Source organism: Pelobates fuscus, chromosome 10, assembly GCF_036172605.1.
Source record: "Pelobates fuscus isolate aPelFus1 chromosome 10, aPelFus1.pri, whole genome shotgun sequence".
Lineage (NCBI taxonomy): Eukaryota > Metazoa > Chordata > Amphibia > Anura > Pelobatidae > Pelobates > Pelobates fuscus.
Window position 1 is genome coordinate 13,451,889 of NC_086326.1, and position 14,560 is coordinate 13,466,448.

General features: G+C 42.3%; 1 protein-coding gene across 1 annotated transcript in view; it reads left to right on the top strand.

Moving 5' to 3' along the window:
* Positions 1-14,560, top strand: part of SLF2 (SMC5-SMC6 complex localization factor 2) — a 43,480-nt gene that overhangs the window by 11,694 nt on the left and 17,226 nt on the right. The window contains exons 3-5 of the mRNA XM_063433767.1: positions 6,544-7,169; positions 10,027-10,072; positions 13,095-13,765. Of these exons, the coding sequence (XP_063289837.1) occupies positions 6,544-7,169; positions 10,027-10,072; positions 13,095-13,765 (1,343 nt within the window). The remainder of the gene's footprint in view (positions 1-6,543; positions 7,170-10,026; positions 10,073-13,094; positions 13,766-14,560) is intronic.

Consider the following 14,560-nt stretch of genomic DNA (forward strand, 5'->3'; position numbering starts at 1 on the left):
CAAAAAAATCGAACACCTTTTGTCCTCCCCGGCCCCCACCCCTGCGGGGCCCTAATAAAACAATAAGGGGGGGGGGCCTACTGTCCTCCCCCCGGCCCCCACCCCTGCGCGGTGGGTGGGGGCCCTAATAAAACAATAAGGGGGGGACCTACTGGCCCCCACCCCTGGCCCCCACCCTTGAGCGGTGGGTGGGGGCCCTAATAAAACAATAAGGGGGGGACCTATTGTCCTCACCCCCGGCCCCCACCCCTGAGCGGTGGGTGAGGGCCCTAATAAAACAATAGGGGGGGACACCTATTGTCCTCCCCGGCCCCCACCCCTGCGCGGTGGGTGGGGGCCTTAATAAAACAATAAGGAGGGGGACCTACTGTCCTCCCCCCGGCCCCCAACCCTGAGCGGTGGGTGGGGGCCCTAATAAAACAATAGGGGGGGCACCTATTGTCCTCCCCCCCCCCTGGCCCCCACCCCTGCGCAGTGGGTGGGGGCCCTAATAAAACAATAAGGGGGGGACCTATTGTCCTCCCCCCCCGGCCCCCACCCCTGAGCGGTGGGTGAGGGCCCTAATAAAACAATAGGGGGGACACCTATTGTCCTCCCCGGCCCCCACCCCTGCGCGGTGGGTGGGAGCCTTAATAAAACAATAAGGAGGGGGACCTACTGTCCTCCCCCCGGCCCCCAACCCTGAGCGGTGGGTGGGGGCCCTAATAAAACAATAGGGGGGGCACCTATTGTCCTTCCCCCCCCCCTGGCCCCCACCCCTGCGCAGTGGGTGGGGGCCCTAATAAAACAATAATGGGGGGGGGACCTATTGTCCGGCCCCCACCCCTGTGCGGTGGGTGGGGGCCCTAATAAAACAACAAGGGGGGGGACACCTATTGTCCTCCCCGGCCCCCACCCCTGCGCGGTGGGTGGGGGCCCTAATAAAACAATAAGGAGGGGGACCTACTGTCCTCCCCCCGGCCCCCAACCCTGAGCGGTGGGTGGGGGCCCTAATAAAACAATAGGGGGGGGCACCTATTGTCCTCCCCCCCCTGGCCCCCACCCCTGCGCAGTGGGTGGGGGCCCTAATAAAACAATAATGGGGGGGGACCTATTGTCCTCCCCCCCGGCCTCCACCCCTGCGTGGTGGGTGGGGGCCCTAATAAAACAATAAGGGGGGGACCTATTGTCCTCCCCCCCCTGGCCCCCACCCCTGGGCAGTGGGTGGGGGCCCTAATAAAACAATAAGGGGGGGGGACCTACTGGCCCCCACCCCTGAGCGGTGGGTGGGGGCCCTAATAAAACAATAAGGGGGGGGGACCTACTGTCCTCCCCCCTGGCCCCCACCCCTGCGCGGTGGGTGGGGGCCCTAATAAAACAATAAGGGGGGGGACCTCCTGTCCTCCCCCTTCCCCCACCCCTAAATGAACCCCCCCCATCAAGGTGACTAGGGGTCCCAAGCCCCTAGTCACCCCCCTCACCCAAAACATTCTATCCCCTACCTACCCCCCTCACCCTAAAAATAGTGAGGGGGGAATAAAATAACTAACCTGTAAAAAAAAAAAATTAAACTTACCATTTGACGTCTTCTTTTTTTCTAAATTCTTCTTTCTTCAGCCCCCCAAAAGGCCAAATAAAAATCCATCATACCCGTCGCACTTTAAAAAAAAAAAAAAAAACGAGCGCAAACAAAAATTAATCCATGTTCACCCATGGAGGGCACGCCGCGTACTGAGCTCCGCAGGGCGGGTCAAGGCTTATAAAGCCTTGCCCCGCCCTGCAATTAGGCTTAGAACACACTGATTGGTTGGCTTAAGCCAATCAGAGTGCTCTGTGTCATTTTACACAGCATGGGAAAATTCAAAAGAACTTTCCCACGCTGTGTAAAATGACACAGAGCACTGTGATTGGATGGATTTCAAACCATCCAAATCACAGTGCTCTGTGTCATTTTACAAGCGTGGGAAAGTTCTTTGGAATTTTCCCACGCTTGTAAAATGACATAGAGCACTGTGATTGGATGGCTTGAAATCCATCCAATCACAGTGCTCTGTGTCATTTTACACAGCGTGGGAAAGTTCTTTTGAACAGGATCCTTCAGAGAGTGCGGTCATGTCGATCTGAGGACCACACACTGAGCTGTTGCACTGAATCAGAGTTGGTGTGACGAAACACGCACATCAGGGGCCATCGGATTCAGTGCAACAGCTCAGTGTGTGGTCCTCAGATCGACATGACCGCACTCTCTGAAGGATACTGTTCACCACTCCTGCTGTTATGACCGGAGCAGACTATATTGTGGGGTAGATCTATGCTACTGTGCATTATTCTTTCACCTTCAGTACACATTCGATCGTGATACTATCCCCTCCCTCTTTGTCTGCTGGCTATAACAGTTATTGTGGTTTAGTTTGGGCTATTTTAGCTCCATTCATACAAAACAATAGGTGGAACCGCTTGAACCTTTGACAATCTGTAAAAATTTACAGATTGTCAAAGGTTCAAGCGGTTCCACCTATTGTTTTGTATGTATGCTTTTATTGTTATGGTGGTGTAGGGGATACCACATATTAGGTGTTTAGAGCTGCTTACCTTCTAATTTTCCCACAGAGTGTATTATTTCACTATTTACTATTTTAGCTCCATTACTTATATGCAGTTGGTGGCAACATTCCACTCCGTTTACCAAGTAAATTATTACTGTTACTATTTCAGTTCTTACTGCAACTTTGTCTTGTTGCAAGCTAACTGCAACTTTGTTTTGTTGCAAGTTACTTATACCAGAGGTATCCTGAAAACTTATGAACAGGTCCTCTGTGTTTTTATGTATCTAATGTAGCTATATCTTTAGTGAACATTTGTATAGCACCTCATTTATGTATAATTTGTCACTATAAAGAAGGAACCATATCTGCGCTGTGACCATTGTAGACCTGTCAATAAGTATGCTGGATATCAGCGAGTATAGGTCTCTCTCTACATAGGTCACAGGGTTGATTACCAGCACTTTCAGTGTTCGATTTTTTTTGTCTAATTGGTCGCTCACACGTTACACTGATTGCTATTGAACTATCAGTTGCATACAGCTACCATATCTTCTGTGTATATTTGTACAGCACTTCATTTAATTATGATTTATCACTAGAAAGATTAATCCTCATCTTGACTGTGATCGTTTAACACACCTGTCAAATACGCTGGACATTTTATCAGCGATTGAAGGTCTCTCTTTACATAGGTCACAGGGCTGATTCATGCTCAGAAACTCGGCAGCAGCTGCCCATTAGACCCCAATTCAGTGTTCTCCGAATTGCAAACTACTTGAAGTATCGAATGTCACCCACATTGCAATTTGGGGTAGATGTGCCGCGATACTATGTGCACAAATATACCATTATAATATAGGTATACGTGTATTCACCATCTAGCTTACAGATTTTGATTAGCACTTATTTTTTGGTTCTTTTCTTTTGTTTTGCTGTACATACGTTTACACTTACTGTAAATTCACTAAAAGTTATTTTCAACATTTTTTATTTTTTCCTCCAATTGTTTTATATTTTTCGTACTATTAAAAGTTAAATTTTAATGATATTTTGATCCACTAAGGGCACTCATAGCTTGTCTTCTCTTTCTTGTTACTACCTTGGTAGTCCATTGTGGGTTAACCCCATCTTTTGAGTGTCTTTCCTGTAGCTTCCACCTTTTTTTTTCTTTTCTTCTATTTTTTTATTTACTTTTAAAAAGAGCATTTACTAAAGATAAAATCTTTATCCCCAGGAGGTGACAGAGCCGCTTTAATGAAACAGATTGGATAACCATGGTACATGGCTACTGCTGTGTATCCTCTATATGAATGCTTATTTTAACCAGTTGATTTGCTGTTTGAGTGGCTTCTCTTAGTGTATGTGAACCCTCTCACATTCATATCCGTTATAGTAAGCTCTACTCTCAATGCAATGTTTCTCTGATGAAACTTTGGTTGAGATCTTAAAATGTAATAATCTTAGCCAATCCAATGCTTTCCCATAGGAAAAAGCATTGGGAGGCTATTGCGCATGCGCAGCAAAACACAGTGCTACACCAATCCGTATCTCCTCATAGAGAGATGCATTACCGCAGTGTGTAATAGAGCAGCAGGAAATGCTAGCAGAATGCTTGGTTGTATAGGGAGAGGTATTAGCAGTAGAAAGAGGGAAGTGCTCATGCCATTGTGCAGAACACTGGTGAGACCTCACTTGGAGTATTGTACGCAGTACTGGAAACCGTATCTTCAGAAGGATATTGATACCTTAGAGAGAGTTCAGAGAAGGGCTACTAAACTGGTTCATGGATTGCAGGATAAAACTTACCAGGAAAGGTTAAAGGATCTTAACATGTATAGCTTGGAGGGAAGATGAGACAGGGGGGATATGATAGAAACATTTAAATACATAAAGGGAATCAACACGGTAAAGGAGGAGACTATATTTAAAAGAGAAAAAACTACCACAACAAGAGGACATAGTCTTACATTAGAGGGACAAAGGTTTAAAAATAATATCAGGAAATATTACTTTACTGAGAGGATAGTGGATGCATGGAATAGCCTTCCAACTGAAGTGGTAGAGGTTAACACAGTAAAGGAGTTTAAGCATGCGTGGGATAGGCAATAGGCTATCCTAACTATAAGATAAGGCTAGGGACTAATGAAAGTATTTAGAAAATTGGGTATACTAGATGGGCCGAATGGTTCTTATCTGCCGTCACATTCTATGTTTCTATGTGTCTCTATGGGGAAAGTTCACCACCTCCAAGCAGAATGTGCAGATGCTACACATTGTGCAGCACTGGCTAAGGAAGCATCTCTAGTTGCCGTGTGAGTGGCCACTGGAGGTGTCCCTAGGCAGTAATGTAAACACTGCCTTTTCTCTTACATTCAAAAGCCTGCAGGGACATGCTATACTTGCCAGAATAACTAAAAGCTGTAGTTGTTCTGGTGACTATAGCGTCCCTTTAAAGAAAATGTAATCATAAGCAGTTGGAGAAAACAAACTTACTAGCATGCAATTAGTTTACATAATATGGGAAAAATTTATTTATTTAAGAAGAAGAAGAATGCTTGCAAGTGATCCACAGCAGCATATGAAAATTTAGATTTCGTATGTTCATACATGCTGCAGAGGGCATGTATTTAAAGATATACATGGATTCGGGTTGGTAATATCAACTTGGCATATCATTGTATGAAATGAATACACAAGCCATTGACCAGGCTAAAAATGTGCTTTTCCTATTTCAATGAGTTCCAAAACTTTCCGTGAAGTGTGTACCGGTACAAATTTCAAGACAAAACACACATGTTGTAACTTATTGTTTTTCATCTGTGTAAAATTAAACTGAAATTATAGCAAACAAAATCGAGTGTCTCTTGTAAAGCAATAGATCACGCTGCAATCCTGTGTAGCTCAAACCCTGGATTATTTTATTCACTACAGGACTTGGTTCTCACTCCTATTTAGACCTTAAACCAGTTCTGTCGCCCAAATGGCTGGCATCTCAATACAGAGTATATGTAAAGGGATAATTGGTTCATCTATTTTAGGAAAGTTTCCAAAGGTTATTCAGCAGTATATTAAAAGGATACTCTAAGTTCCAAAAACATAACATCTTAAATGAACACGGTAGCATTGGGAATACAAAACTGTATTCTTAACGCTATGGTGTGCGTGTTCCTATTTATTCAGGTACACCCTGGGTGTTGGAAGGGTTAAATACCCTTAACTTACCGCTTTCCAGCGCCGAGGTTCCTCTTCCTGCAACGTCACGTCGATGGGGGAACCTAATGCGCTTGCATGACAAGTGCCATGCATGCATTAGAGCTTCCCTGTAGGAAAGCATTAAATCCTATGGAAAAATTTGAAAACCAGGAAACGCCTCTAGTGGCTGTGTGGGAAAACAGCCACTAGAGGTTGTCTTAACCCCCACAATCCATGTAAATATTGCAGGGATACTCCATATCACTTCAATGAGATGAACTTGTCTGGGTGCCTCTAGTGTATTGGGAAGGAGGGAAGGCTACCAAACTTAAGAATCCTGTGAAGCGGTATTGCCTTTGGAAAGGATAAAAGGGGTTGAGCAAGGGAGGCAATTTACATCACTGGGTCCACCCATAGAATTGACAAATCGTCGACAAGTAATCCAGCCCACCAAGGTCAGGCCATCCAGGGAGCACTATTTCAGTGTTCTCTGTGCATAGCATGCACGCGTCTAATGATGTGCTTGCGCTAAAGGCTTGTTGAGGACAGTTCCCTGTTGTCCCCAAAAGCAGGACGATGGGACAGGACCCAGTTATCGGGACTATCCCACCGAAATCAGGATAGTTAGGAGTCCTGTGTTTAGCTTTGAACGCTCTGTACAGCCATGTTTCGAAAGAGATTTACCCAAATTGACCTATATACAATGACTGTAAACATTGTCTCCTGGTCTGCTGTCATGTGTCATGTTCTGTGTGTGTTATCGTCCATTTTCAACTTAGATAAAAGTTTATCGTGTAAAACACACTTATTTTATTTTCTTTGTCAGGAACATGTCTGCTCAAAACCCCACCAAGAGGAAGTTCTCAGAATGAATCCTTTAACTTGCTCTCTCCACCAATGTCTTGCGGTAAAAGTTCAACTCCGAAAAGACGTCGGAATTTACCAATGCAGTCTCCGAGTAAGAGTCCCATCATGGAAGCTTTCCTGCGGAGGGGAAAGATGGAAACCGATACAATTGTAAGCGGTTTACAAACGCGCTGTGCAAACTGTAACGTGAGTTTACTTTCGCCAAAGGTAGTACTCAACAGACTAAGTTTACCCTTTACTCAACTTTATGTTGATTTAAAATGCAAAGAGGAGGTGAGGAAACTAATTAGAAAGCCCGAGGACCGTCTTATTCGCTCTGTTAATAAGATTTGCAAAGGTAGACCTGAACGTAAATGTTTGAGGGAAAGTGGTGCTTCACAAGTGTCCGTATGTTTTGATAAGATGGAAACGCCACTATGTAAGGCTAAAATATGCTCTCCTCAGTTACTTGTCACCTCCGTAGCCCCCAAACTTCTGGTAGCTCATGAAAAGTCGCAGAAGAGATGGAAACAGAAGAAAGACATGGTCCAGCAGACTTTTTATCCCGGACAGACAAGCTCAGGGTCAGATGAGGTTATGTTTCAGGTATGGTCTGTTTTCTGTCTAGATTAGTCAATGCGTGTATTTATTTATTTTTTTATTAATTTATATATATATGGATATTTTGGCAACATCTTGTGGCATTGATTATTTGGCATGTTTTGTATATTGCTTCCCCACACCACCACAAGCATGTTTAACTCCTTAGTTACCAGTTCCCCTGCAATAAAAAAAGAAAATATGACCACCGTTTGTGGGTTTTGAAGACTCGTTAGGTCACCTAAAATGTCTCTAATTTAATGACCGATAAGAACAGCTTGCTAACAGACCATAAAACTGCTATTTTAAATAAACCATTTGGTTTTTTTTTGTGTTTTAATATTTTGAAAGGAAGAGTATAAGATTGACGGTGTACATATGTATGCATTATTTGCAACATGTTAATGCCTTTAGAAAGAAAAACACATAGAGCAAAACTTGAAACCATTTTTCTCTACCCAGTAGGTAAATGTACTGTTTAGAACATACAGCCTTCGTTTATTGTCAACATTAAGCAGTCTTTCTGAATCCTTTTCTGAAGCTGTTTTAGTTTTGTTTCTTTTTTTTGTTTTATGACACATTTTGTTAGAACCATAAAGAAGAATATATAAAATACAACACACATGCTCCCCGGTGGGAAAACAAATATAAAATTAATTTACCCTAATCGAGATTGTAAGAAGATCCCTTGAGTCTTCAAATCCAATACATACAGAATACAATCTACAAAAGAGGTAGATAAAACCAAACAATGGTGTAGAATGTTTAAAACACCATAAAGTGCGCTAGTATAAAATGCACTCACAGAGTGGAATTAAATTGCAGACATATAGAGGTCTTTAGGATTGAATGAAAAATACCTTTATGTTACATTCTGCTGCAATAAAACTGCCTGCGGCTTGAATTTGGAGTGCCTGTGAGTTTTTCTTCTCTACCTATTATTCTGGGATTGCTGGTCCTGCTCTGGAGCACCCTTGGCCGTTGGGAATGAGTGCGGTTCTCACCATTTACTCTGCTTATTAGGATTCAATGAAGATCAAATGTTCTTCTTTTTAAACAAGATATGTAGTAAATTCAAGCGTATCAAAAACTCAGATGAGTCCAACTCCAGTCACACTTCCTGGTCTTGAAGATGTAGCCTTAACAAAATAAAAACTGCACAGGTACAAAAAACAATAAACATTAAAAATAAAAAATAATAATAAAATCCAATTATAGGTATAGCCTTTGTCTCTCTGCCCGACGCGTTTCGTCCTGGATTAGGACTTCCTCAGGGGGCTAATCCAGGACGCGTTTCGTCCTGGATTAGGACTTCCTCATGGGGCAATCAAGTATACTTGATTGCCCCTGCGGAAGTCCTAATCCAGGATGAAACGCGTCGGGCAGAGACAAGGGCTATACCTATAATTGGATTTTATTATTTTTAATGTTTATTGTTTTTTGTACCTGTGCAGTTTTTATTTTGTTCCGGCTACATATTCAAGACCAGGAAGTGTGACTGGCGTTGGACTCATCTGAGTTTTTGATACGCTTGAATTTACTACATATCTTGTTTAAAAAGAAGAACATTTGATCTTCATTGAATCCTAAAGACCTCTATATGTCTGCAATTTAATTCAACTCTGTGAGTGCATTTTTACTAGCGCACTTTATGGTGTTTTAAACATTCTACACCATTTTTTGGTTTTATCTACCTATTTGTAGATTGTATTCTGTGTGTACAGTTTGTAAGAAGCATTTTAAGCCATTCACTACCAACTAAATCCAAATGTAAATATATTTCACCCACTCTCCCTAGCTTATAATTAAAGGACCACTACACACCCCACAAGCACTTTAGCTTGCTGAAGTGCAATATCCTAATTGAATCCCAGTTTATAAAAGTACTGATTTCTATGAGAAATTAATTATGGAACACCTGGCTGTCAGTCAAACGGCAAGGGATGTTTGCAGCCTTCTTCCGTTGGCTCCCCTGCATGTGAGATTGTAAGTTTGCGATTCAGAGACTTTTGATGGATATTTCCCTATTAAAAAAAAAAAATGGGGGGGGAGGGGGGGGCTGCAGTTCATAAGATCTGCAGCCTTTGCAAGCTCTTTTAAATGGACTCTTAACAGTGCCCCTCTCCCTTCCATCCCATGTTGCTGAAGGGGTTAAAACCCCTTCAGCGACTAACAGAATCCAGCGCCGATGTCACTTGGTGCTGGGTCAGGCTCCTCACCCGCCAAAGTCAGCCGGCGGGGGAGACCTAATGCGCATGCGCAGCAATTGCCGCGCGTGCATTAGACCTCCTCATAGGAAAACATTATTTAAAGCTTTACTATGGGGATTCCAGTGACGCTGGAAGGCATCCAGCGTTGTTTAAAACACTTTTCGTGTTCGAAGAACCCGGAAGTCCCTCTAGTGGCTGTCTGTTAGACAGCCACTAGAGGAGGACTTAACACTGCAAGGTAAATAATTGTAATTATTTTATAAAACCTATAATAATTACACTTGCAGGGTTAAGAGTTGGCACCCAGACCACTCCAATGGGCAAAAGTGGACTGGGTGCCTGGAGTGCCCCTTTTAAGATATATCCCCAATGGCTACATGCATGAATAATTTGTGCGTGCACTCATTGGGGGTATATCTACTAAACGGTGACTTTATTTTTCCCACTCAGCAACTGAGTGTTCCTTTTAATTGAATCCCTAGGTGCAGTTTGTAAATACGGTCAGTGGTCTGTAACTGCATGCCTGTTGTTTTTGTCTTGAAGTGTTTGTTGTGTGTTTTGGGGGGGGGGGGGGGGGGGGTTTGTGGTTTTTTTTTTTCCACTTCTTATAAATGTTGTATGCAATTAATTAACTCTGCCTTTTCATTTTATAGGTCAATGGAAATAGTAAATGGTTAACTCTTGCAGCACAAAATTCAGGTAAATAAATGTACATTTTAGATATTTTGTTCTTTTCTTTAATGGAGTGAATGTGCTTTTTGTAACTTTTTTTTTTTTTTCTTTTCAAATATGCAATATTGTCTGTTCAGGCATGACTAGAAATGGTATTGGACTTATGGCATGCGCATATTTATGGAATCAAATGGATACTTTTACTAAACATTTTATTGAAAAAATTAGGCATTTAGCTAAAGATATATTCGCTTTTGTATTCTCATTTTTGTATTCCACTTTTTCTTGGTTATCGTCTGGACTTCTTCCTGCTTTTTGGTTTTTGTTTATTTGTTAGTTTATTTGAGCACTTGCTGTAAAACAGTGAGGCCTTCTAAAATGTAGAAACTTAAAAGAACACTATAGGTTCAGGAACACACACATATCCCTGAGCCTGTAGTTTTAAAACCACCATCTAGCCCCCCGTTGCCTCCTAAATATAGTAAAATCGTACTTGTATTCAAGTCTGCAGCTGCTGGCTCTGCCCCTGTTTGCCTCTAAACTGTCTGATATCATCAGAAGTGGTGGTCTGAGCCAATCACAATACTTTCCCATGGGATTGGCTGAGACTGTCAATGAGGCCGATCAGGGGTAAAGTCAGCACAAGTCAAGCACAGCCCTGGCAAACCAGCATCTTCTCAGAGAGACAAATTGAATCAATGCATCTCTATGAGGAAAGTTCAGTGTCTCCATGCAGTGGGTAGAGACACTGAATGTCAATCACACTGTGCAGCACTGCCCCAGGAAGTCAGTGTGTGTGTGTGTGTGTCGGTCAGTGTTGCGATGACCGCGGCTGGACAGTGGAGGACCTGGAGGTGCACAGGGGCACGCCACGTCACGTCGACGTGCTTCACCTTCACAGGGTTTCAAGAAGTAGCACGAGAATCCGTTTCTGCACAGGGTGCGGACGCCGCCATTGGGGGTATACCAGAGGCTGGACTCCAGAGTCGCATACTGGCAGCGGCAATGTGAGTGAGGTCTGCTTGTTGGCTAGAGAGGGGTGCTGGGAGTTAGTAAATGGGGGGGGGCACTGGGATTTAGTATATGGGGACGAGGGGGCTGGGATTTAGAATATGGGGAGGAGGGGATTTAGTAGAGGAGAATGCTGTTTTTTTTATTTTATACTGTACTTTTCAAAATAAACATACTTTTCTATGAAAATTTTAGTTTGGGGTTGTTTTTTTTTGCGGGCCACATAAGCTTAAACCTTGTTTATTTGGCCCGTGGTAGACTTTGAGTTTGACATGCTTGACTTAAAGGATCACATGCCTGATATGATCACATGATATATTTGTTTATTTGCTAAAGTGAGAATTTACATTTTATTTTTAAAATTCTATTTGAATTCTCACATTGGTAAATAAACCTATATTGCAGCTAAAAACTGCCAGTATGTATGGGTATTGCAGTATAATCTTATATTATTTATGGATAATCACAGTAAAAACTTAATCATGGTTTGTCCTGTGGAACAGCCCACATTCAGAAAAGCAATATTATTATATTTTTTTTTTTTTAAAGTTAAAGGGACACTTATACAGCTTATTGTATTTGTTCTGGTGAGTAGAATCATTCCCTTCAAGCTTTTTTCAGTAAATGCTGTGTTTTCACAGAAATTAAAGTGTTCATTACAGCCCAAGGATAACTCCAGTGGCCACTCCTCAGATGGCTATCAAAGGTGCTTCCTGGGGTAGTGCTGCACAATGTGGATGCGATTCCGTGTCTACACCCTCTGCATCGAGACACTGAACTTTCCTCATAGAGATGCATTGATTCTATTCATCTCTATGTGGAGATGCTGATTGGTCAGGGTGTTTGGCTACACCCGCTGCCCCACCACCTTGGCAATCTCAGCCAATGCAATGCTCTTCTATGTGAAAGTATTGTGATTGGTTTAGATCATCACTTCTGATGATGTCCACCAAGGAGGCAGATCAGGGGCAGAAACAGCACCAGCAGACTGAAATAAAGTTATGATTTTACTATATTTAGGGGAGGCAGGGGGGCTGGATAGTGATTTTAAACCTACACAGTCAGGAATATGAATCCATATTCAGGAACATCACTTGATGGTGAATTTAAATTATTGCCCACCATCCCAAGGCAAATTCGACACGTTTAATGAATTAACAAGCAGTTTATAAGTAGCCACGACCCAGCCGCAGTACTATGGCAAACTAATATTCAGTGGACACATTTCAATGAAGACCTACAGACGCGTTAAGAGAAATAAGTAGAAAATAATTACAGACACACACAGTCTAGCATTAAATGCATTTATAAAAAGAGAGGTATATCATACTGTCTCATAGTTTTTGTATATTTCTGCCACACGCTGTGTAAATCTTGTGCTATGACATAGGAGGAACGAACTGTATATAAAAAATATGCTAAACTGATTGGTAAATTTGAGATCCAATGTGGAGACGGTGGTTCCATAGAAACGGTGCAGCCCTAGAAAAGTCTTGAATGAGAGCATCAGAGGTGGGAGTACGAACAGAGGTTAGACTTAGGTCTTCGGCGGAGCATAGGGGCCTGGACTGGGGACATATTTGTGTATTAGGGAGGATAGATAGGTGGGAGTAGCATTTGTCATATTTACAAGTGAATCGGTACAGAAAAGTGGCAAAACAAACTACTGTGTGTCTTATACAGCTGAAAAAAATGGTCTGAAGGTGTGTACACATGTGCGTATGCTTTACCACAAAGCAGTTTGAAGACTAGGTGGAGATATGCAAATAACAATGTAGATGTATCCTACATTAAATGTGACATCATGTGTGCTGCTATTTGCATCTCAATCTGTAATCTGAACACTTAAGCTTTACGTTTTATGCATGATCTGCTGTACACGCAAGTCTAATAGCTCAGATTGAAATGTAGGACTAAAGGGAGTTGAATGCTGTAAGTTTCATTATTTATGTGGACTGTTTTATAATGCCCATATAGAGATTTTAATAGTTGTTTTATGCTAACTATTTCTATTCTGTAACCTGCATATTTCCTCTAGGTAAAAATTCAGAAAAGGTCTGTGCAGCTCGTAAAAGCATGTTTTCATCAAATGATTTGAACAAAACCAGCTCTCCAACCAGTCTTTCGAACTATTTCACCTCTTCTGAATCTACTGGAGCCAGTTATACCTGCACATTGAATGGTCGGGATGGTGAACTGTCCAATGGCTTGTCTATGTCACAGGCCGAACAAAGAACAAATTTGCTGGCAGGAGCTTTTACAATTGGCACCAACTCCTCTTGCCATTCACCTCACAATACAGATCCTTTTTCTTTTTCCAATGGCTCCACTTGCATAGTTGGCAGTGCTGAAAGTACAGAAGGAATTTTGGAGGAGTTGAACTCTTGTACCGATAACGTTAACGTGCCAACGAATTGTAACTCTAAATATTCGCTGCTTATAAACTCCGATTCATTATCTGAAGCTGAAATGTCATCGGATCGCACATCAGGTAGCCAAAGGAAGAGACGCAGGAAACGTAATTCGAGTTTGGATAGTGATGAGAGTTTTTACTGTCCACTTCCAAGCAGTGATGAAGAGGAGGAAAGTCTGCAACCCCTGGATGAAATAATGAGGCTTGTATCAAAGCCTGTGGCTGCTACACCAGAAAAGCCATCTCTCAATCAGTCTCAGCTTTCGTATTCTCAATCTCCTGTGAAGAAAATAAGTGTAAGTGTAGTTGGATGAAGTTGCCATGCTTAACAAAATGGTATTGTTTATGATGGGGCAACTATATTATCGTATAATTGGGACATACCCAACTTGAATAGTGTAGCTTCATGCTTGTGGAAACTGTCTGAATACCAATGGTAGAACATTGCTGAGATACAAAGGGTTAAACTAGAGGTAGTGTTTTGATAATACTTTTAATAAGCTATGAAATAGTTTTTTTCTTATTTGCTTCTAAGCTGTTAAATCTGAAATAACCTACTACTGCACCACTCCATGTAAAGACGCAGTCCTGGAAAAAAATTACTAACGTGATGTGGAGTATTCAAAGTGTAATAATTGTGATTGTTGTAAAAACAAAAATTATTAATATTTTTTCCCCCTCCCTCTTGTGTCTTTTTCCCCAAGCCACTAGTCTCATAACGTCAATTCAGTTTTCTTTTCTTTGTTGTTAGAGTACCGCTGGGCAGAACATGTACAGCCAATCCCCATAACTTATTGTAACCCTTTAAGGTCATACAATCATCACTCCTCCCTCACGGTACTAAGCACCACAACCACTATATGCCAATGCTTGTATTGGGCTCCAGGCACCCCCTCCCCCCTGTTTGTTGTCAAGCTGTTTGCGTGAAGGGAGGACCAGGTATTCCTCTAATCATGTGTGTGTCTGTGCTTCCTCTCCAAATAAACATATCAAAAGGCAAGGCTGTCTAACTGACACACCTCTGAAAAAAGTATATTTTTCTCATAGCACATGGAAGGAAGGTTCTATATGGTGTGTAGCTGTTCATGTAC